A 21756-nucleotide genomic window follows, 5' to 3' on the forward strand; every position below is an offset into this window, starting at 1 on the left:
ACTCCAACATCCCCAAAATGCACTCCAACCTCCCCACAAATGCACTCCGACCTCCCCCCGACTCCACTCCGACCTCCCCCCGACTCCACTCCGACCTCCCCCCGACTCCACTCCGACCTCCCCCGACTCCACTCCAACCTCCCCCCGACTCTGCTCCGACCTCCCCCCGACTCTGCTCCGACCTCCCCCCGACTCCACTCCAACTTGCCCCCCACCTCCACTCCGACCGTCCCCCCCCACCTCCACTCCGACCCTCCCCGTCAACTCCACTCCGACCCTCCCCCCCACCTCCACTCCGACCCTGCCCCCCATCTCCACTCCAACCCTGCCCCCAACCTGCAGGATCCTCTTACTATAGTCACAGATGACTTGAACATTCAGGGAGTGCCTGGCTGTTGTGAGGGAGCCTTGATGGACACATGAGTACAGTCAATGACCCCCTGAATCCGGAGAAATCCAGCCCAGGCCCCGAACCGAGTGCCCTCTCAGCCTGATGGTACCAAATGGTAAATCTAAGTAATTGGCCAGCCTGAGGGTGCGTGGGATCTGTCACCTGCTTTTTGCAGCGATGGGCCACTGACTGAGAGATGTCACATAGAGGTCCAGACAGTCCCTGGAACAAACCACTGGTGAAAAAGTTGAGTGTAAATGTCACCTTTAATACGACAGGCATTTGGTGTCTGCAACCTCCCATAGTAATCAACTCCTGCTCTGTCGCACCAATCCACCGCACCGCCCCGCTCCGGCACAGGGCACCGCTCCGGCACGCCACCCCGCTGCGGCACAGGGCACTGCTCCGGCACGCCACCCCGCTCCGGCACAGGGCACTGCTCCGGCACGCCACCCCGCTGCGGCACAGGGCACTGCTCCGGCACACCACCCCGCTGCGGCACAGGGCACCGTTCCAGCACACCACATGGTTCCGGCACACCGCCCCGCTCCAGCATAGGACACCGCTCTGGCACAGGGCACCACTCCGGCACAGGGCACCGCTCCGGCACGCCACCCCCCTCCGGCACGCCACCCCGCTCCGGCACACCACCCCACTCTGGCACAGGGCACTGCTCCGGCACGCCACCCCGCACCGGCACAGGGCACCGCTCCGGCACAGGGCACCACTCCGGCATGCCACCCCGCTCCAGCACAGGGCACCGCTCCGGCACAGGGCACTGCTCCGGCAGAGTGCACCACTCTGGCACGCCACCCCTCTCCAGCACAGGGCACCGCTCCGGCACAGGGCACTGCTCCGGCAGAGTGCACCACTCCGGCACGCCACCCCGCTCCAGCACAGGGCACCGCTCCGGCACAGGGCACTGCTCCGGCAGAGTGCACCACTCCGGCACGCCACCCCTATCCAGCACAGGGCACCGCTCCGGCACAGGGCACCGCTCCGGCACGCCACCCCCCTCCGGCACGCCACCCTGCTCCGGCACACCACCCCGCTCCGGCACAGGGCACTGCTCCGGCACGCCACCCCGCTCCGGCACAGGGCACCGCTCCGGCACAGGGCCCCACTCCGGCACGCCACCCCGCTCCAGCACAGGGCACCGCTCCGGCACAGGGCACCGCTCCGGCAGAGTGCACCGCTCCGGCACGCCACCCCCATCCAGCACAGGGCACCACTCCGGCACAGGACACCGCTCCAATGCGCTGCACCGCTCCAGCACCAACTCGCTGGAGAGAGAGAGTTTTCACAGACATTGGTGCTCGGACGTCTCGATGAAGCTCAACCTCTACCAGTTCACACTTTCAGCAGGGTAGCACATTCTGTCACGATGAGGTTGCCCTTTTGCCCCCATGCACCCTCCTCATCTGTGTCCAATGCCTTTCTCAAGCTGCTGCAGTTCCCATGTGGCCACATCACTGTCTCTCTGCCACGCTACTCCTCGCTGGGTGAGTCCAAGTCCTAAAGCATTGACCCTCAGGCAGATGAAGCCTTTACTACAATAAGCCTCTCAAAAAGCTTGTCCAGTGTCCAGTGGGAGCACATCACTCTGGTCCCACCCTCGGTAATCCTTGCAATCTTGATAATGTCACTTCTTTGACACACAGCCTTCAGGCAGCTTCAGAGTCTGGCTGCCAGTTCCCTGCACAATGCAGCTGACTTTTAGATATCACTTCTCTTGAGCTGGGAAGCCTCTGACCCCCTGCACATCCAGTGTGCAGTTAGGAAAATCACAAGAAGGTAGGAAAACACCAGGGAGTTATAAACCAGTTAGTTGTTTGGGAATTACTTGAGTCTGCGATTCTGAGAAAGCTCTTTCCCAGGAAGTGGGCTTTGTAGACTATGCCAGCATTTACTGCCCATCCCCAGGCCAGGGATAGGAGAGGGTGACTGACATTTTTCAGCTGATCAGAGAAAGCCAGCGTGGGTTTGTAAAGGGAATCTCATGCCTTACAAAACTGGTTGCACTTTTTGAAGTGGTGACTGAAGTAGTGAACAGAGGGTGTTGATTTATGTGGACTTCCAGAAGGCATCTGATAAAGTTTCTCATAAGAAACTGTAAGCTAAAATTGAGGCTCATGGAACCAAAGGCCAATTATTGCTGCGGTTAGGAAATGGGCTGAGCAGCAGAAAACAGAGAGAAGGGATAATGGGAGGGGTATTTTCTAAGTGGTGAAAAGCTAGAAACAGTGGAGGTCCAAAGAGACTTGAGGATCCAAGGATACAGAACAATAAACTGACATGAAAATGTACAGAAAGTTATCAAAAAGGAGCGCGGGCCTTTATATCTAGAGGACTCGAGAACAAGGGGGCAGAAGGCATACTTCAGCTCTACAAAGCCCTGGTTAGACCCAGACTGGAGTATTGTGAGCAGTTCTGGGTACCACACCTTAGGAAGGATAAATTAGCCTCGGAGTGCAGAGTAGATTCATCAGAATACCTGGACTCCAAGTGTTAAGCAATGAGGAAAGCTGACACACACTCGGGATGTATTCCCTGGAACTTAGAAGGTTAAGGGATGCTTTGATCAAAGTTTTCAAGATATTAAAGGAACAGATAGGGTCGATGGAGAGAAATTGCTTCTGTTGGTTAAGGGGTCTAGTACTAGGGGACATAGTCAAAACCCTCTGGGATAGAGAGTTTTAAATTTTTCTTCATCTCAGCCCCAAACAATGGCCCCTTTATCCTGAGACTCTGCCCCTGTGTTCTAGATTCCCCAGCCAGCAGGAATAGCCTCTGTGTCTACCCTGTCAAGCCCCTTCACAACACCATGCTGCATTGAGACAAGCCCCTTCACAACACCATGCTGCATTGAGACAAGCCCCTTCACAACACCATGCTGCATTGAGACAAGCCCCTTCACAACACCATGCTGCATTGAGACAAGCCCCTTCACAACACCATGCTGCATTGAGACAAGCCCCTTCACAACACCATGCTGCATTGAGACAAGCCCCTTCACAACACCATGCTGCATTGAGACAAGCCCCTTCACAACACCATGCTGCATTGAGACAAGCCCCTTCACAACACCATGCTGCATTGAGACAAGCCCCTTCACAACACCATGCTGCATTGAGACAAGCCCCTTCACAACACCATGCTGCATTGAGACAAGCCCCTTCACAACACCATGCTGCATTGAGACAAGCCCCTTCACAACACCATGCTGCATTGAGACAAGCCCCTTCACAACACCATGCTGCATTGAGACAAGCCCCTTCACAACGCCATGCTGCATTGAGATCACCTCTCATTCTTCTAAACTCCGGAGAATATAGACCCAATTTGCTTAGCCTCCCATCGTAGGACAACCCTTTCATCCCAGGGACCAATCTAGTGAACCTTCGTTGTACTGCTTCCAATGCGAGGCTCTCCATCCTTATGTATGGAGACCAAAATTTCACATAATTGCAAATAAATGGGAATAACTCCACCTGGAAATTTCCCTCCAAGTCACCCACCATCCTGACTTGGAAATATATCGCTGTTCCTTCACTGACGCTGGGTCAAAGTCCTGGAACTCCCTCCCTAACAGCACAGTGGGCGTATCTATGCCACATGGACTCTAGCAGTGCAAGGAGGCAGCTCACCAACACCTACTCAAGGGCAACTGGGATGGATAATAACTGCTGGCCTAGCCAGCAACACCCACATCCAATGAATGAATAACAAAAAATGTGGTCTTACCAAAGTCTTGAACAATTGTAGCAAGCCTTTTTTATTCTTATACTCGAATCCCCTTGCCATAAATGCCAACATGCCATTTGTCTTCCCAATGCTTGCTGTACCTGCATGCTAATTTTCTGTGTTCTTTGTAAAAGTTCTAGGGGAAGATGGTTTTGTCGTGTTAATCCAGACGCCCAGGCTAATGTTCTGGGGAGATGGGTTCAATTCATTGACACCAGATTAGTAACTCTAAGCCTGCAAACACATATCTCACAGGCTGCAGTCACTGCTATCCTGTCTAATTAGCTGATCAGCTCTGAAGAAGAGTCAGACGGACTTGAAACATTAACTCTGTTTTTCTCTTCACAGAAGCTGTTAGACCTGCTGAGATTTTCCAGCATTTTCTGTTTTTGTTCCAGATTTCCAGCATCTGCAGCATTTTGCTTTTAACTTAGTGTCTAATTGGATATTAGTTTACTAAGCAACAGCATGTTACAGTCACCTAGCTGCAGACTAAAAAAGAACACTCCCCAGCTCCTGTCTCTGCCTGATAGGGAATCACACGTCCTTTTGTTAATCTCTTACTTTTTGGGTACTTAGAAAAGCTTTTACAATTTTTAATGTCTTTTATAAGTTTAATCTCATTCTATTTTCTCTCTTTATTAATTTTTTGATCATCATTTTGCTGAATTGTAAGATCTCACCATTCCTCATGCTGATTGCTACATTGACAACACAGTCAACTTCTCCCTTTAATCCAGCACTCTCCCTTTAATCCAGCACTATCTCAAACTTGTCTTATAAGCCACAAGTGGCCAACTTTTTCCATGAGGTGTTTAATTCCATAAAGGAGTGTGTATATGTGAATTATAAATTATTTCCTGAAATGTTTGTGTTGCTATCCACTGTCATATATTTTAATCTAGTTTGCCAATCCATGTTAGCTAACTTGGTCCTCAGTTTGCTTCGTTTAAATTTAAGATCCTATTTTCAAACTTAACTAAATCATTTTCAAATCCAATGCAAAATATAATGATCACTCTTCCCTAGTGACTGTTGTACAACAAAGTTATTAATTAACTCTGTCTCATTGCATGAAACTAGATGTAAAATAGCCTCTTCCCTAGATGGTTCCTTGGCATACTAATAAAGAATACCATCTTGAAATATTCCATAAACTTGCCTTGCACACTTTTACTGCAACTTTGATTTTTCCAATCTGTATGAAAATTAAAGTTCCCCATGATTACTGTCAGTTCATCTATCCCTGGTGCAGTGTCAGCCACTGGTTGAATGTGACTGCTGAGGTGTCTGTGGTCATTTTCCTGAGCTGCTGATTGTGTTTTGATCTGATGTGTAAAGTGTTGTTTCACTCATTAAACTTTGGTTCTCCTCCCTCTCAGATTCTGTCATTCCCATCATGTTCCTCCTGATCTTCACCATAGCAGTTGGAGCTCTCCTTTATTACTACTTTTTCTCTGCGAACCCCAAGTCCATCCCAGAAGGAGATGGCTGGTGGGGAGCCAGCCAGCGACAGGATACAGAGGAGGATGAAAAAATCCACCCATTCACAATTGAAACATCAGAGGAGATGATCCAGGTAATTATTGAACTGCAACAGAACCAGTAATAAAATTAGTAACAGAACCAGTAAAGAACCGACTGACCAAAGATCAGTAATAAAACTGGTAACAGAAACAGTGATGGAACCAGTTACTGACTGGTAATAGAATCAGTAGCTGACTGGAATAGAACTAGAAACAGAACCAGGAATAGAACCATTACTTGACTTGTAATAGAACCAGCAACAGACCAGTTGTAGAAATAGTTACAGACCAGCAACTAGCAATTAAGCAAGCAACAAAACTGCTGACAGTACTGGTAGCAGAACTGGTCATAATGGTAGTAGTAATAATGATAACTGGTAGTAATATAGTCAGTAACAGACTGGTAATAGTCCTAGAAGCTGAGCAGGTGCTTGTAATAGGCCTCATAATTAAAGATACTGGTAATAGGGCCAGTAACTGGTTTGCTAATAGTGTGAGTAATAAAGATGGTCACCTAGGGATGGATATGGTACTCTTCCTCAGACCCTGATTTTCTGCTTGAATTCAGATCAACTTTATCATAAGATTTATTTTAAATGCTTAAAGTTGATTTGGTGGTTGGTGCTGATGTGTGAGAGTGTACAGGCCTGTATTGGATGCAATGCAATGCATTTAGATGTGGTACGTTTCAGGACCTGCACTTTCGCCTGGACAAGACTCGCTTCACTGCACCATTGGAGGACAGCAGGTTTCACTATGGTTTTAACTCCACCTACCTGAGGAAGGTGGTCTCTTATTGGAGGAAGGACTATGACTGGAAGAAGCAGCTGGAGTTTCTAAACAGTTTCCCGCATTTCAGAACCAGAATTGAAGGTAGGTTTGGCCGCAGACTGTGGTGGGTACAAGAATAGTGGTGGGTGATTCCCAGCATAGTTAGAACATTGGGAGGATTCAGGAGATGATGTTGGTTGCAACTGAGAATCCTAGTTGTCAAGGGTCATTTGTACCCTGAACAGGGTAAAACAATTGACTCCAGGAATTGAAGATTCGTCGCCTGGACATGACCAGAGGCAGGGGAAGTGGGTGGTGAATGAAATCATTGCCATGTTAAAACAAAATGGATCTTTTTCATTTTATTTGAACCCTTGTTTTAAAAGTATTGGAGATGGTGAGAAGGCTGTTTGACCAGGTGATGTGATGGATGAAATCTCAAACAATATGTCCAATTTAGAATTGGTGACCTGGGATCCAAGGGTCTTTCCTTGAACTGAATGGCTGGTGTACAAATGGCACAGAGGATTTCCAGGGTGTTACATTGCAGCCTGACACTCGGAGCTGTCCCATCCATAAAGAACAGCACCTCAACAGCTGCTCTTGCTCATGGGTAGCCTAGAAATTAGTGGTCAGGTTTTGTCACTCAGGTGACACCAAGTTCCTATCCTGATCATTTTCTCATGACCCCAGCTGGAATATGTCAGCATCAGATGAGGATTTGGTTGGGCTGGGCTGACACCATCTCTCCAGCCCCCTGTCTGAGAAGTCTAGCTGACATTCATTGTCCAGGTATACAATAAGACCAGAAATACCATAAGACGTAGGAACAGAAGTAGGCCGTTCGGCCCATAGAGTCTGCTCTGCCATTCAATGAGATCATGGCTGATCTGATACTCAACTCCACCTTCCTGCCTTTTCCCCATGACCCTTGATTCCCTTATTGATTAAAAATCTGTCCATCTCAGCCTTGAATATACTTAATGACCTCTGTGGTAAAGAATTCCACAGATTTGCTACCCTCTGAGAGAAGAAATTCCCCCTCATCTCTGTTTTAAGTGGGCACTCTCTTACTCTGAGATTATGCCCTCTGGCTCTAGACTCTCCCACTAGGGGAAACAACCTCTCAACATCTACCCTGTCAAGCCCCTTATGTTTCAATAAGTTTGTGTCTCATTCTTCTAAACTCCAATGAGTACAGGCCTAACCTTCTCAACCTCTCCTCAGAAGAAAATCCCTCCATACCCGGGATCAACCTAGTGAACCTTCTCTGGACTGCCTCCAGTGCCAGTATATCTTTCCTTAGATAAGGGACCAAAACTGTTCACAGTATTCTAGGTGTGGACTAACTAGTGCCTTGTATAGTTTTAGCTAGACTTCCCTATTTTTATACCCCATTCCCTTTGAAATAAAGACCAACATTCCATTTGCATTACCTGCTGAACTTGTATGTTAGCATTTTGGGATTCATGCACAAGGACCCCCAAATCCCTCTGTACTGCAGCTTTCTGTAGCCTTTCTCCATTTAAATAATATTCAGCTCCTCTATTCTTCCTGCCAAAGTGCATAACCTCACATTTTCCCACATTATATTCCTTCTGCCATGTTTTTTCCCACTCACTTAACCTGTCCATATCCCTCTGTGGACTCCATGTGTCATCCTCACCACTTGCCTTCCCACCTATTTTTGTGTCATCCTCAAACTTGGCGAAAGTACATTCATTTCCCTCACCCAAATCATTAATATATATTGTAAATAATTGTGGCCCCAGCACTGATCCCTATGGCACTCCACTATTTACAGGTTGCCATCCTAAAAATGCCCCCTTTATCCCAACTCTCTGTTTTCTATTAGTTAGCCAATCCTCTATCCATGTTAATATACTACCCTCAACACCATGGGCTATTATCTTATTAAGTAGCCCTATGTGTAGTACCTTATTGAACGCCTTTTGGAAATCCAAATATATTACGTCTACTGGTTCCCTTTTATCTATCCTGCTTGTTACATCCTCAAAGAATTCTAATAAATTTGTTAGGCACGATTTCCCCTTCATGAAGCCATGCTGATTCTGCTTGATTAGATGAAGTATTTATAAATGCTCTGCTATTACATCCTTTATAATAGACTCTAACATTTTCCCAATGAAAGATGTTAAGCTAATTGGCCTATAGTTCCCTGTTTTTTGTCTCCCTCTCTTTTTGAATAAGGGTGTTACATTGGCAGTTTTTCAATCCTCTGGGACTTTCCAGAATCGGAGGACTCTTGGAAGATTGCTGCCGATGCACCCACTATCTCTGTAGCTACTTCTTTTGATATCCAGGATGCAACCCATCAGGTCCAGGGGACTTATCGGCCTTTAGCCTCATTGGTTTCTCTAGTACTTTCCCTGGTGATAATTATTTATTTCCTCCCCCCGTTTTGCCCCACGATTATTTAGTATTTTTGCTATGCTATTGGTGTACTCTACCGTGAATACTGATGCAAAGTACTTATTCAACTCCTCTGCCATTTCCTGTTCCCCATTATTATCTCCCCAGCCTCATTCTCTAAGGGGCCTATGTTCACTTTGGCCTCTCTTCCTTTGTATATATTTAAAGAAGCTCTTACTGTCCGTTTTTATATTACTTGCTAGTTTCCCCTCAACATTTATTTTCTCCCTTTTTTTTTGGTCATCTTCTGTTGGTTTTTAAAACTTTCCCAATCCTCTGGTTTACCACTAATCTTTGCCACATTGTTTGTTTTTTCTTTCACTTTGATACTATCCTTAACTCCCTTGGTTAACCGTGGTTGGTTTATCCCCCTCTTACAATCCTTCTTCCTCACTGGGATAGATCTTTGTTGTGAGTCATGAACTATTTTCTTAAACATCTGCCATCGTTCATCAACTGTCTTTTCTGTGAAGCTCCTTTCCCAGTCAACTCTGCCCTCATTCCTTTGTAATTACCCTTATTTAAGCTTAGCACATATGTTTCCGAACTCTCAAACTGAATGCCAAATTCCACCGTGTTATAGTTACTGTATCCTAGGGGATCTGCTCTGAGATCATTTATTAAATCTGCCTCATTACACATTATCAGATCCAAAATAGCCTGATTCCTGTTGGATCCACAACATGTTGTTCTAGGAAACTGTCCCAAATACACTTTATGAATTCTTGCCCGTGGCTACCTCTGCCAATTCGATTTTCCCAATCTACATGGAGATAAAAATCACCCATGATTAATATACTACCCTTTTTACATAGGCCCTCATTATTTCCTGATTTATTCTCTGTCCGATAGCATAGCGACTGTTCAGGGGCCTATAGACTACTCCCACCAGTGACCTCTTCCCCTTGTCATTTCTTATCTCCGCCAATGTGGATTCTACAGCTTCCGATCCAAGATCATTTCTTGCTATCGTACTTATTCCATCTCGTACTAACAAAGCTACCCCACACCATCCTTTCCTTCCTGTCTGTCTTTTTGAAATGGCCCCTTGAACAAGCCAGTGGAGGTTTGCTGGCTGCTGCCTCACCCAGCAAAATAGCCACTCCTTCATGAGCCCAAGGACCAGATCATCTACTTTTGGTGCTGTTGTCACAGAGAGGAACAAAGGGAGAACTACCTGCTCTTCTTCAATTGAGAACAGGTAGCTGAACAGACAGACAGGAACTCAGTGTAACATCTCACCTGATAATGGGCACCTCCAATAACACAGCTCTTACTCTATGGCACTGGAGTGCCAACGCCATTCAAGCTTATAAACTCAAGTCTTCCAGCGATCTTTGTTTGAATATTTCCTACACGTTGAGGAAGAGCAAAGCTCACTGACCTGATTTATTTTAGGATAAGGTGGTGGGGGAAAGGGCTCAGTGAGAGATGAGGTTCGCTGAGAAGCACCTTGGAACATTTTCCTCTGTTAAATGCATAATATAAATAAAAGTTGTTCTTGCAGAAAGCTGACGATGTTGATCTTTAACCTCTGCATCATTGACACCCTTCGCTTGATTTTCCAGGAATTTATATCCATTTTGTCCATGTGAAACCTCCCCACCTGCCCCAGGGACAGACTGCTGTGCCACTGATGATGATCCATGGCTGGCCAGGGTCTTTCTATGAATTCTACAAGATCATCCCTCAACTGACTGATCCAGCCAGTCACAGCCTGAGTGAGCAGGAAACCTTTGAGGTTGTCTGTCCATCCATCCCAGGCTATGGCTTCTCGGAGGCGCCATGCAAGAAAGGTGAGTCTTCTGCCGGCTCTTCTCCCTCAGGGACCCCCTGAGCCAACAATGCCTTGGTACCCACCTGTTCCCAGCTTCCATCAACGCTTTCCAAAGGAATCTCGTCCTCTGGTTTATCTCTATCCCACTTGGGTTCTGAAACTCAATGCTGTAATACAACTGGGAGGAAGCATTGTATGAGGACCCATTGAGGAATTGGTTGGAATATATTCTGGCTCTATCCCAAGGTACATAGGAACAGGAGAAGTCCATTTAGCTCCTTGCGTCTGTTTTGCCATTCAATGAGATTGTGATTGATCTGTAACATAAATACAAATAAAACTACTGAGACTAAAGGCTGACAAGCCCCTGGATCTGATGGTCTGCATTCTAGGGTTCTAAAAGAAGTGACTGCAGAGATAGTGGATGAATTGGTTGTAATCTTCCAAAGTTCCCTTGATTCTGGAAAGGTCCCAGTGGACTGGAAAATCACAAATATAACACCGCTATTCAAGAAAGGAGGGAAACTGACAGCAGGAAGCTATAGGCCAGTTAGTCTAACATCTGTCTTTAGGAAAATGCTAGAATCCATTATTAAGGAGATAGTAGCAAGACATTTAGAAAATCATTATACAATTAGCAGACCCAACATGGTTTTGTGAAAAAAAATTGTGTTTGATGAATTTATCAGAGTCCTTTGAGGATGTAACAAGCAGCTGGATAAAGGGGAACCAGAAGATGTAATGTATTTGGATGTCCAAAAGGCATTGAGTGAGATGTCACATGAAAGGTTACTGCACAAGAGCTTGTGGTGCTAGGGGTGATACATTAGCATGGATAGGGGTTTAGTTGGAGGTCTTGTGGTGCAGTGGTAGTGTTCCTACCTCTGGGACGGAAGCTCTGGGTTCAAGTTCCATTTCAGGACTTGATGGGCACGAAAGGTGTGTGCACAACGTGGCCAAACAGGTTGGCTATCGGCCTGTAAATCTTTCCAGTACATTCTAGGGTTCTAAAAGATGTGACTGCAGAGATAGTGGATGAATTGGTTGTAATCTTCCAAAGTTCCCTAGATTTTGGAAAGGTCCCAGTGGACTGGAAAACCACAAATATAACACCGCTATTCAAGAAAGGAGGGAAACAGACAGCAGGAAGCTATAGGCCAGTTAGTCTAACATCTGGCTTTAGGAAAATGCTAGATTGGATTAGGGTGATGTGGGTTGGATTAAGTGAGACTGGGTTGGGAGGGGGATTGGATTGGGATGAAGTTGGATTGGGGTGGTTGGATTAGGGTGATGTGGGTTGGATTAAGTGAGGTTGGGTTGGGTTTGGGAGGGGGATTGGATTGGGATGAAGTTGGATTGGGATGGTTGAATTAGGGTGATGTGGGTTGGATTAAGTGAGGCTGGGTTGGGGTTGGGAGGGGGATTGGATTGGGATGAAGTTGGATTGGGATGGTTGAATTAGGGTGATGTGGGTTGGATTAAGTGAGGTTGGGTTATCTTAAATAAGAAATAGGAGCAGGAGCCGGCCATTCGGCTCTTTGAGCCTACTCTGCCATTCACTAAGATCATTGCTGATCCGATTGTGGCCTTAACTCCGCTTTCCTGTCTGTACCCCTTTATCCTTGACTCCCATGTCGATCAAAAACCTGTCTAATTCAGCCTTGAGTATATTCAGTGACTTAGCCTCCACTGCTTTCTGTCAAAGAGAGTTCCAGAGACTAATGGCCCTCTGAAGGAAATTCCTCCTCATCTCTGTCTTAAATGGGGGACCTCTTACTTTTGAACAGTGTCCCCCTGTTCCAGAGTACCCCACAAGAGGAAACATCCTCTCAGCATCTAGCCTTTCAGTGCCCCTCAGAATCTTATATAACTCAATAACTTCACCTCTCATCCAATGTGTATCAGTCCAAACTGCTGAACCTTTCCTCATAAGACAACCTAAGATAAGTTACAGCACTGCTATCTACTCGGCTATGTGGAAAATTGCCCAGGTATGTTCTGTCCACAGAAAAACAGGACAAATACAACTCGGCCAATTACCACCCATTCAGCCTACTATTGATCATCAGCCAAGTGAAGAAAACTGTTGGCGACAGTGCTATAACGTGGCACTTACTCAGCAATAACCTGCTCGCTGATGCTCAGTTTGGGTTCCGCAGGGCCACTCACTCCAGCCTTGATTCAAATATGGACAAAAGAGCTGAACTCGTGAGGTGAGGTGAGAGTGACTGCCCTGGACACCACGGCATTAGTTAACTGCGTGTGGCATCAAGGAGCCTTAGTAAAACTGAAGTCAATGGGAATCGGGGAAAACTCTCCAATAGTTGAGTCAAACCTAGCACAGAAAGATCGTTGTGGTTATTGGAGGTCATCTCAGTCCCAGAACATCACTGCAGGAGTTCTTCAGGGTAGTGTCCTCGGCCCAACCATCTTCAGCTGCTTCATCACTAACCTTCCTTCCATCATAAGGTCAGAAGTGGGCATGGTTGTTGATGATTATACAATGTTCAGCACCATTCGCGACTCCTCAGATACTGAAGCACTACATGTCCAAATGCAGCAAGACCTGGACAATATCCAGGCTTGGGCTGATAAGTGGCAAATAACGTTCACACCGCACAAGTATCAGGAAATGACCACTTCCATCAAGAGAGAATCTAACCATCTCCCCTTCACATTCAATCGCATTACCATCACTGAATCCCCACTATAAACACCGCCTTGATCAGAAACTGAACTGAACCAGCCTTATAAATACTGTGGCTACAAGAGCAGATCAGAGTCTGGGAATTCTGCCCAGGCTCCTTTGACAGCACCTTCCAAACCCACAACACCTACCACCCAGAAGGACAAGGGCAGCAGATAGATGGGAGCACCACCACCTGGAAGTTCCCCTCCAAGTCACTCACCATCCTGACTTGGAAATATATCGCTGTTCCATCACTGTCGCTGGGTCAAAATCCTGGAACTCCCTCCCGAACAGCACTGTGGGTGTACCTACACCACATGGACTGCAGTGGTTCAAGAAGGCAGCTCACCACCACCTTCTCAAGGGCAATTAGGGATGGGAAATAAATACTGGCTTCATCTCAAAGCCCACATCAGTGAATGAAGTAATAAAAAAAACCTTCATCTGAGGAATCAACCTCGTGAACCTTCTCTAAATTCCCTCTAATGTAAGTGTATCTATCCTTCCTAAAATAAGGAAATCTGTACACAGTACTCTCGGTGGGGTATTACCAATGCCCTGTACAATTGTAGCAAAGCTTTTATAATCCATCCTCCTTGCAATAAAAGCTGACATTTCATATGCCTTCCTAATCACTTGCTGTACCTGCAAGCTAACTTTTTGTGTTTCATTTACAAGGACACCCAGGTCCCTCTGTACAACAGTATTCTGCAGTCTCGCTCCATTTAAATGATATTCTGCTTTTTTATTCCTCCTAACAAAGTAGATAACCTCACATTTTCCTACATTATACTCCAGCTGCTAATTTTTTGCCCATTCACTTAACTTATCCATTATCCCTTTGCAGACTCTTTGTATCCTCCTCACTACTTGCTTTCCTTTCTATCTTTGTATCATCAGCAATTTTTTTTCTTTATTCATTCACGGGATGTGGGCTTGGCTGGCAAGGCCAGCATTTGTTGCCCATCCCTAATTGCCCTTGAAACTGAGTGGCTTGATAGGCCATTTAAGAGGGAAGTTAAGAATCAATCACATTGCTGTGGGCCTGGAGTAAAATGAAGGCCAGACTGGATAGGGATGGCAGATTTCCTTCCTTAAAGGACGTTAGTGAACCAGATGGGTTTTTACTACAATCGATGATAGTTGTCATGGTCATCGTTACTGAGAATAGTTTTATATTCCAGATTTATTAACTGAATTCAAATTCCACTAGCTGCCACGGTGGGATTTTGAACCCGTGTCCCCAGAGCATTAGCCTGGGCCTCTGGACTACCATTTGGCTACAATTTACTTTATCCCTCATCCAAGTCATTGATATAATGTTGGGAGTGAGCTTGGGTTGGGATGGGGTAGATTGGGTTGGGTTGGGGTGGGGTAGATTGGGTTGGGTTGGGGTGATTGGGTTGGGGTGGGGTAGATTGGGTTGGTTAGGTTGGGGTGGATTAGATGAATTGGAATAGATTGGGTTGGGTTTTTATTTCAGACATTCATGGGATATGAACGTTGCTGGCTAAGCCGGCATTTATTACCCATCCCTAATTGCCCTTGAGAAGGTGGTGATGAGCTGCCTTCTTTAACCACTGCAGTCCATGTGGTATAGGCTGTTAGGGAGGATGCTCCAGGATTTTGACCCAGTGACATTTCCTCAGGGTAGTGTGATAAATTTCCAAGTCAGGATGGTGAGTGGCTTGAACTTCCAGGTGGTGGTGTTCCCACGTGTCTGCTGCCCTAGTCCTTCTAGATGGTAGTGGTGGTGGGTTTGAAAGATGCTGCCTAAGGAGGCTTGGTAAGTTCCTGCCGTGCATCTTGCAGATGGTAGACGTTGCTGCTATTGTGTACCGGTGGTGGAGGGAGTGAATGTTTGTGGATGTGGTGCCAATCAAGCGGGCTGCTTTGTCCTGGATGGTGTCAAGCTTCTTGAGTGTTGTGGGAGCTGCACTCGTCCAGGCAAGTGGCAAGTATTCCATCACACTCCTGATCTGTGCCTTGTGGTTTTTGGACAGGTTTGGAGAGTCAGGAGGTGACATATTTATCACAAAATTCCTGGACTCTGACCTGCTCTTGCAGTATTTATATGGCTAATCCAGTTCAATTTCTGGTCAATGACAACCCCCAGGACAATGAATAGATTCTTTCTAGTTGGAGATGGTCATTGCCTGGCACTTGTGTGGCATGAATGTTAGCTGCCACTTGTCAGCCCAAGCCTGGATATTGTCCAGGTCTTGCTGCATTTGGACATGGACTGCTTCAGTCTTTGAGGAGTCGCAAATGGTTCTGAACATTGTGCAATCATCAGCGAACATCCCTGCTTCTGACTTTATGATGCAAGGAAGGTCATTGATGAAGCAGCTGAAGATGCTTGGGCCGAGGACACTCCTGAGGAACTTAAGCAGTGATGTCCTGTGGAGGAGGCAATGGGGTAGTGGTATTGTTGCTGGACTAGTAATCCATGGACCCAGGGTAATGCTCTGGGGATCCGGGTTTGGATCCTGCCATGGTAGATGGAATTTGAATTCAGTAAGAACCTGGAATTAAAAGCCTAATGATGACCATGAAACCATTGTCGATTGTTGGTTCACTAATGTCCTTTAGGGAAAGAAATCTGTCATCCTTACCTGGCCTGGCCTACATGTGATTCCAGACCCACAGCAATGTGGTTGTTTTTTAAATGCCCTCTGAACTAGGGATGAGTAAATAATACTGGCCAGTGACGCTACATCCCATGAATAAAAACAAACGGAGATGATTAACCTCCATCAGCCACAACCATCTTCATTTGTGCTAGGTGTGACTCCAACAAGTGGAGAGTTTCCTCCTAATTCTCATCAGTTTTGCTCAGGCTCCCTGATGATACACTTGGTCAAATGTTGCCTTGATGTCAAAGGCAGTCACTATCAGTTGAACTTGGGTTGGGGTAGATTGGATGTGTTGGGTGAGATTGGGCTGGGTTGGGGTAGATTGGGTGAGATTGGGTTGGGGTAGGGTATATTGGGCTGGGTCGCTGTATATTGGGCTAGGTTGGGGTTGATTGGGTGAGTTGGATGAGATTGGGTTGGGTTGGGGTAGATTGGGTGGGTTGGATGAGGTTGGGTTGGGGTAGATTGGGTGAGATTGGGTGGGTTGGGTATATTGGGCTGGGTTAGGGGAGATTGGGTAGGTAGGGGTATATTGGGCTGGGTTAGGGGAGATTGGGTGGGTTGGGGTATATTGGGCTGGGTTGGGGTCGGTTGGGTTGGGGTCGATTGGGTTGGGTTGGGGTCGGTTGGGTTGGGGTCGATTGGGTGAGGTTGGGTTGGGGTAGATTGGGTGAGGTAGGGTTGGGGTAGATTGGGTGGGGTTGGGTTGGGGTGGGTTGGGGTAGATTGGGTGAGATTGGGTTGGGGTAGATTGGGTGAGGTTGGGTTGGGGTAGATTGGGTGAGGTTGGGTTGGGGTAGATTGGGTGAGGTTGGGTTGGGGTAGATTGGGTGAGGTTGGGTTGGGGTAGATTGGGTGAGGTTGAGTTGGGGTAGATTGGGTGAGGTTGGGTTGGGGTAGATTGGGTGAGGTTGGGTTGGGGTAGATTGGGTGGGTTGATTTTCTGCGACTGGATGACTTTAATCAGGGAGATATTAAGTCTTGTGACATTTGCTGATTCCAGGCTTTGACACCATTGCTGCTGCTCGTGTGTTTTGTAAGCTCATGCGGCGTCTGGGGTTTGATAAGTTCTACGTTCAGGGTGGAGACTGGGGTGCCCTGATCTCCACTAACATGGCCCAGATGAAACCAGAGTAAGTCTTTCAGCTACTGAAGAAAATACACATCATCTAACATGAAGTGGTGGAAGGGAGAGGCTTGGGATGGGCGAGGTGGGTGGGCAAAGGAATGGATGGGGGAAAGTCGGGGGGGAGTAAGGGTGGCGATGATGGGTATTGGGATGGATTTAGGGAAGGAAATCGTTGGGAGAGGGTAGTGTTGGGATTGGAGAGGGAAAGGGGTGGAGTGGAGACAGGGAGAAGAGGGTGGAGGAACAGAAAGTCTGGGGGTCGGTTTGGGGAGGAGTGGGTGATGTTGGGGAGGTGTTGGATAGGTGGGAGAGGATAGAGAATAGTGGGAGAGGTGTGATGTGATGACGGAGGGAACTTGAAGGGGGTTGTGGATTGGGTGGAGAATAGTGAGGAGGGGAGGGCATGGAGAGGCTAAGGATAGAGGCAGGATTTGAAGAGGGAGGTCATGCCTTACAAATTTGACTGAATTTTTTGAGGAGGTGACAAGGTGTGTAGATGAGGGTAGTGCCGTTGATGTAGTTTATATGGATTTCAGCAAACCCGCTGACAAGGTCCCACATGGGAGACTTATAAAGAAGGCAAATGCACATGGGATACAGGGTAACTTGATAAGGTGGATTTAAAGTTGGCTTAGTTGTAGGAGACAGAGGGTGATGACAGAAGGATGCTTTAGTGACTGGAAGCCAGTGTCCAGTGGTGTGCCACAGGGATCTGTGCTGGGTCCCCTATTATTTGTCAGTTATATAAACAACATAGATGACTACGTGGGGAGTAGGATTAGTAACTTTATGGATGACAGAAAGATTGTCCGGGTTGTTAACAGTGAGTTTGAATGTCTTGGGCTGCAGGAAGATATAGACGGGATGGTCAAATGGGCAGATAAATGGCAGATGGAATTTAACCCTGAAAAGTGTGAGGTGATACACTTTGGAAGGAGTAATTTGACAAGGAAGTATTCAATGAATGGCATGACACTAGGAAGTTCTGAGGAACAAAGGGACCTTGGTGTGTGTGTCCATAGATCTCTGAAGGCGGAGGGGCATGTTAGTGGGGAGGTGAAAAAGGCATATGGGACACTTGCCTTTATCAATCGAGGCACAGATTACAAAAGTAGGGAGGTCATGTTGGAGTTGGATAGAACTTGGTGAGGCCACAGCTGGAGTACTGTGTGCAGTTCTGGTCGCCACATTATAGGATGGATGTGATTGCACTGGAGGGGGTGCAGAGGAGATTCACCAGGATGTTGCCTGGGATGAAACATTTAAGTTATGAAGCGAGGTTGGATAGACTTTGGTTGTTTTTATTGGAGCAGAGAAGACTGAGGGGAGACCTGATCGAGGTGTACAAGATTATGAGGGGAATGGACAGGGTGGATAGGGAGCAGCTGTTCCCCTTAGTTGAAGGGTCAGTCACGAGGGGACACAAGTTCAAGGTGAGGGGCAGGAGGTTTAGGGGGGATGTGAGGAAAAACCTTTTTACCCAGAGGGTGGTGACGGTCTGGAATGTGCTGCCTGGGAGGGTGGTGGAGGCGGGCTGCCTCACATCCTTTAAAAAGTACCTGGATGAGCACTTGGCAATCATAACATTCAAGGCTATGGGCCAAGTGCTGGTAAATGGGATTCGGTAGGTAGGTCAGGTGTTTCTCACATGTCGGTCTAGACTCGATGGGCTGAAGGGTCTCTTCTGCACTGTGAGATTCTGTGAGGTGGTTGATTTTGGACTCTGACTCACTGGCTGTACCTGTTGGGATAGATTGGGTTGGTTTGGGGTAGATTGGGTTGGGTTAGGGTAGATTGGGTGGGGGTAGATTAGGTAGTTTGGGTTAGGTTGCGGAGGAGGACGGTGGAGTGTGTCCCAGTGTGGGTAGAGGCTAACCCTGTGTGGGTAGAGACTGCCCCTTGGATGGGTAGAGGGTGCCCTGGAATGAGCAGATGGTGTCTCTGGGGGGCTAGAGGGTGCTCAGTGGCTAGGAAGAAGGGGTGGGTGACGATGCCCAAACTGGGTAGCGAGTGCTTGGTGTTGATAGAGGGTACTGTCCGATGGGTAGAGTGTGCCTGGTAAGACTCATGGCTGCCTGGGATGGTAAAGAGTGCCCTGGTATGTAGAAGGTGTTCACGGGTAGGAGGAGGGTGCCTGGGATGGTGGAGGATGCCAGGGATGGATGAAAGGAGTTGCTATATTCTGCGTCCATTTCTCCTGCCTTTGTTAACTGTGTCTGGCCCCTCCACTTACAGGAATGTTAAAGGAATCCACTTGAATTTCTTCCCGGTTTCCAGGATGGGAATGAACGTACTTCCCTCCCTCCTCCTTGGGAAGTACTTGCCTTCCTTGGTTGGATTCACACAGACTGACGTTAAGCGAATATACCCGTTTGTTAAACAGAATGTCCATGATTTGCTGAAGGAGACAGGCTACATGCACATTCAGGGAACTAAACCGGACACTCCAGGTAGGTGTTTGAGAGTCATGAAGACCCAGGGGTGAACAGCCAGCATTTAATCGAGGGTCTTGGGCATTTATATACAGAATAAGGATACCTGGGAGTGAGTTACAGGCCGAAATCTAATTGAGAGCTTTGGGGGTTTTAAATCTAGGATAATAGATACTCAGGAGTGAGTAACAAGCTTTTTAAAAATTCATTCATGGGATGTAGGCTTCGCTGGCTGGGCCAGCATTTATTGCCCATCCCTAGTTGCCCTTGAGAAGGTGGTGGTGAGCTGCTTTCTTGAACTGCTGCAGTCCATGTGGTGTAGGTACACCCACGGTGCTGTTAGGGAGGGAGTTCCAAGATTGTGATCCAGCGACAGTGAAGAAACGATGATATATTTCCAATTCAGGATGGTGAATGACTTGGAGGGAACTTGAAAGTGCCCTTGTCCTTCTAGATGATAGCAGTCACAATTTTGGAAACTGGAATGTAATCCAGGGGTTCAGGGGGTTTTATGTATAGAATAACAGATATCTGGGAGTGAGTTACAACTGGAATGTAATGGAGGGGTTCAGGGGGTTTATATCGAGGATAACAGATAACCAGAATTGAGGCACAATATTACCTTCACTCTGTGTGTACCAGGCTGTGCGCTGAATGACTCCCCGGTGGGTTTGGCTGCTTATATACTGGAGAAGTTTTCAACCTGGACCAGCAAAGATTTCCGGGATCTTGATGATGGAGGGCTCACGAGGTGGGAGATTGATATATTGTCAGCTCTTATTGCTCCCTCCAGAGATTCTTGGAGATGTGGTGATGTGAGATATTTGAACTAAAGACAATAAGTGACTAGTAAAAGTATACCCAACTGACACAAGACTGATCTCCCCGAGTGGCCCAGTGAACTGCCTGGTCTGGTACTGAATTACACAGAGCAGCAAGACCCCAGGTCCCATCCCTGCTCTGTGCTGGATTAACTGAACACAGTCCAGCCAATAGTAGGGAGTTGATCGCTTGGTAGGGAAAAAACTTCAAATCAGTTAGTTTGTAGCACACCAAAGTAATGGGGTGTGACATTGGGGCATAGTGAAGGTCCAATGGAAGAATACAAAGTGAGAATGAACAGCTAAAACTAAAAGTACTAAAAGATTACTAACTTTCATACAACTGCAGTAAAAGCAAAATATTCAGGATGCTGGAGATCTGAAATCGAAACAAAATGCTAAAAAATCTCAGCAGGTCTGGCAGCATCTGTGGAGAGACAAACAGTTAATATTTCAAGTCCAATACGACTCTTTATCAGAACTGAAGAGAGGTAGAAATGTGATGGATCTTATGCTGTTGAAAAAGTGGGGGAGGATCAGGTGAAAGAAAGGGGAAAGTGTGCCATAGGTTAGAAATGGCAATGGTTAAATATCACATGTGTCATGGAGAAAAAGGCAAAGGGAGTGGTCATGGAGGTAGTAAAGAAACAAACTATTAGTCCAGATAGGTGTTAATAGTACAGTGGTAGTGTAGCTCTGTCTGGAAGCAAAAGCATGAAAACAAGATATGAACTGGCACTTGGGGGAAATAAATAATCTAAATGGAGGAGAGAGTTCTTGGTCTGAAGTTGTTGAACTCAATATTAAATCCAAACGACTGGAAAGCGCCTAATCGGAAGATGAGGTGCTGTTCTTCCAGTTTGCGTTGAGCTTCACTGGAATGTCGTAGCAGACAGAAGACTGAAATGTGAGCAAGATGTTGAATTAAAAGGGCAAGTGATGAGAAAGTTGGGGTCAGGTTTGTGGAGTGAGCAGAGATCTTCCGCAAAGCAGTCACTTAGTCTGCATTTGGTCTCCCCAATGTAGAGGAGACCACATGGTGAGCACTGAATACAGGAGATGAAATTGAAAGAAATAAATCACTGCTTCACCTGTTTGGGGCCTTGGATAGTGAGCAGAGGAGGTCAAAGGGCAGTTGTTATACCTCCTGCAATTGCATGGGAAGGTACCATAGGTGGTGCCACCACCAAATCCATCTTGCCCTCCCCTCCCTGTAAGCATTCTGTTCCTTCCCTGACACCGTGGTCCACTCCTCTATCATCCCAATACCTCATCCCCTTCCCACGGCACTTTTCCATGCAATCGCAGGATGTGTTACACCTGTCCCTTTACCTCCTCTTTCCAGACTGTCCAAGGCCCTGAACACAAAGGCCATTCAGCCCATCAAATCCATACTGGCCCTCTGCA

The 21756-nt window shown here is 47.0% G+C and overlaps 1 protein-coding gene across 5 annotated transcripts in view; it reads left to right on the plus strand.

Moving 5' to 3' along the window:
* LOC121278214 (epoxide hydrolase 1-like) overlaps positions 1-21756 on the plus strand; it is a 72799-nt gene that overhangs the window by 47910 nt on the left and 3133 nt on the right. For all 5 annotated transcript variants that reach the window (XM_041188417.1, XM_041188413.1, XM_041188414.1 and 2 more), the window contains 6 exons: positions 5518-5714; positions 6354-6534; positions 10434-10661; positions 16971-17100; positions 19332-19546; positions 20171-20279. In XM_041188417.1, coding sequence (XP_041044351.1) covers positions 5535-5714; positions 6354-6534; positions 10434-10661; positions 16971-17100; positions 19332-19546; positions 20171-20279 — 1043 coding nt within the window. In that variant the 5' untranslated portion in view covers positions 5518-5534. The remainder of the gene's footprint in view (positions 1-5517; positions 5715-6353; positions 6535-10433; positions 10662-16970; positions 17101-19331; positions 19547-20170; positions 20280-21756) is intronic.

The sequence above is a fragment of the Carcharodon carcharias genome, chromosome 5, assembly GCF_017639515.1.
Source record: "Carcharodon carcharias isolate sCarCar2 chromosome 5, sCarCar2.pri, whole genome shotgun sequence".
Taxonomy (NCBI): domain Eukaryota; kingdom Metazoa; phylum Chordata; class Chondrichthyes; order Lamniformes; family Lamnidae; genus Carcharodon; species Carcharodon carcharias.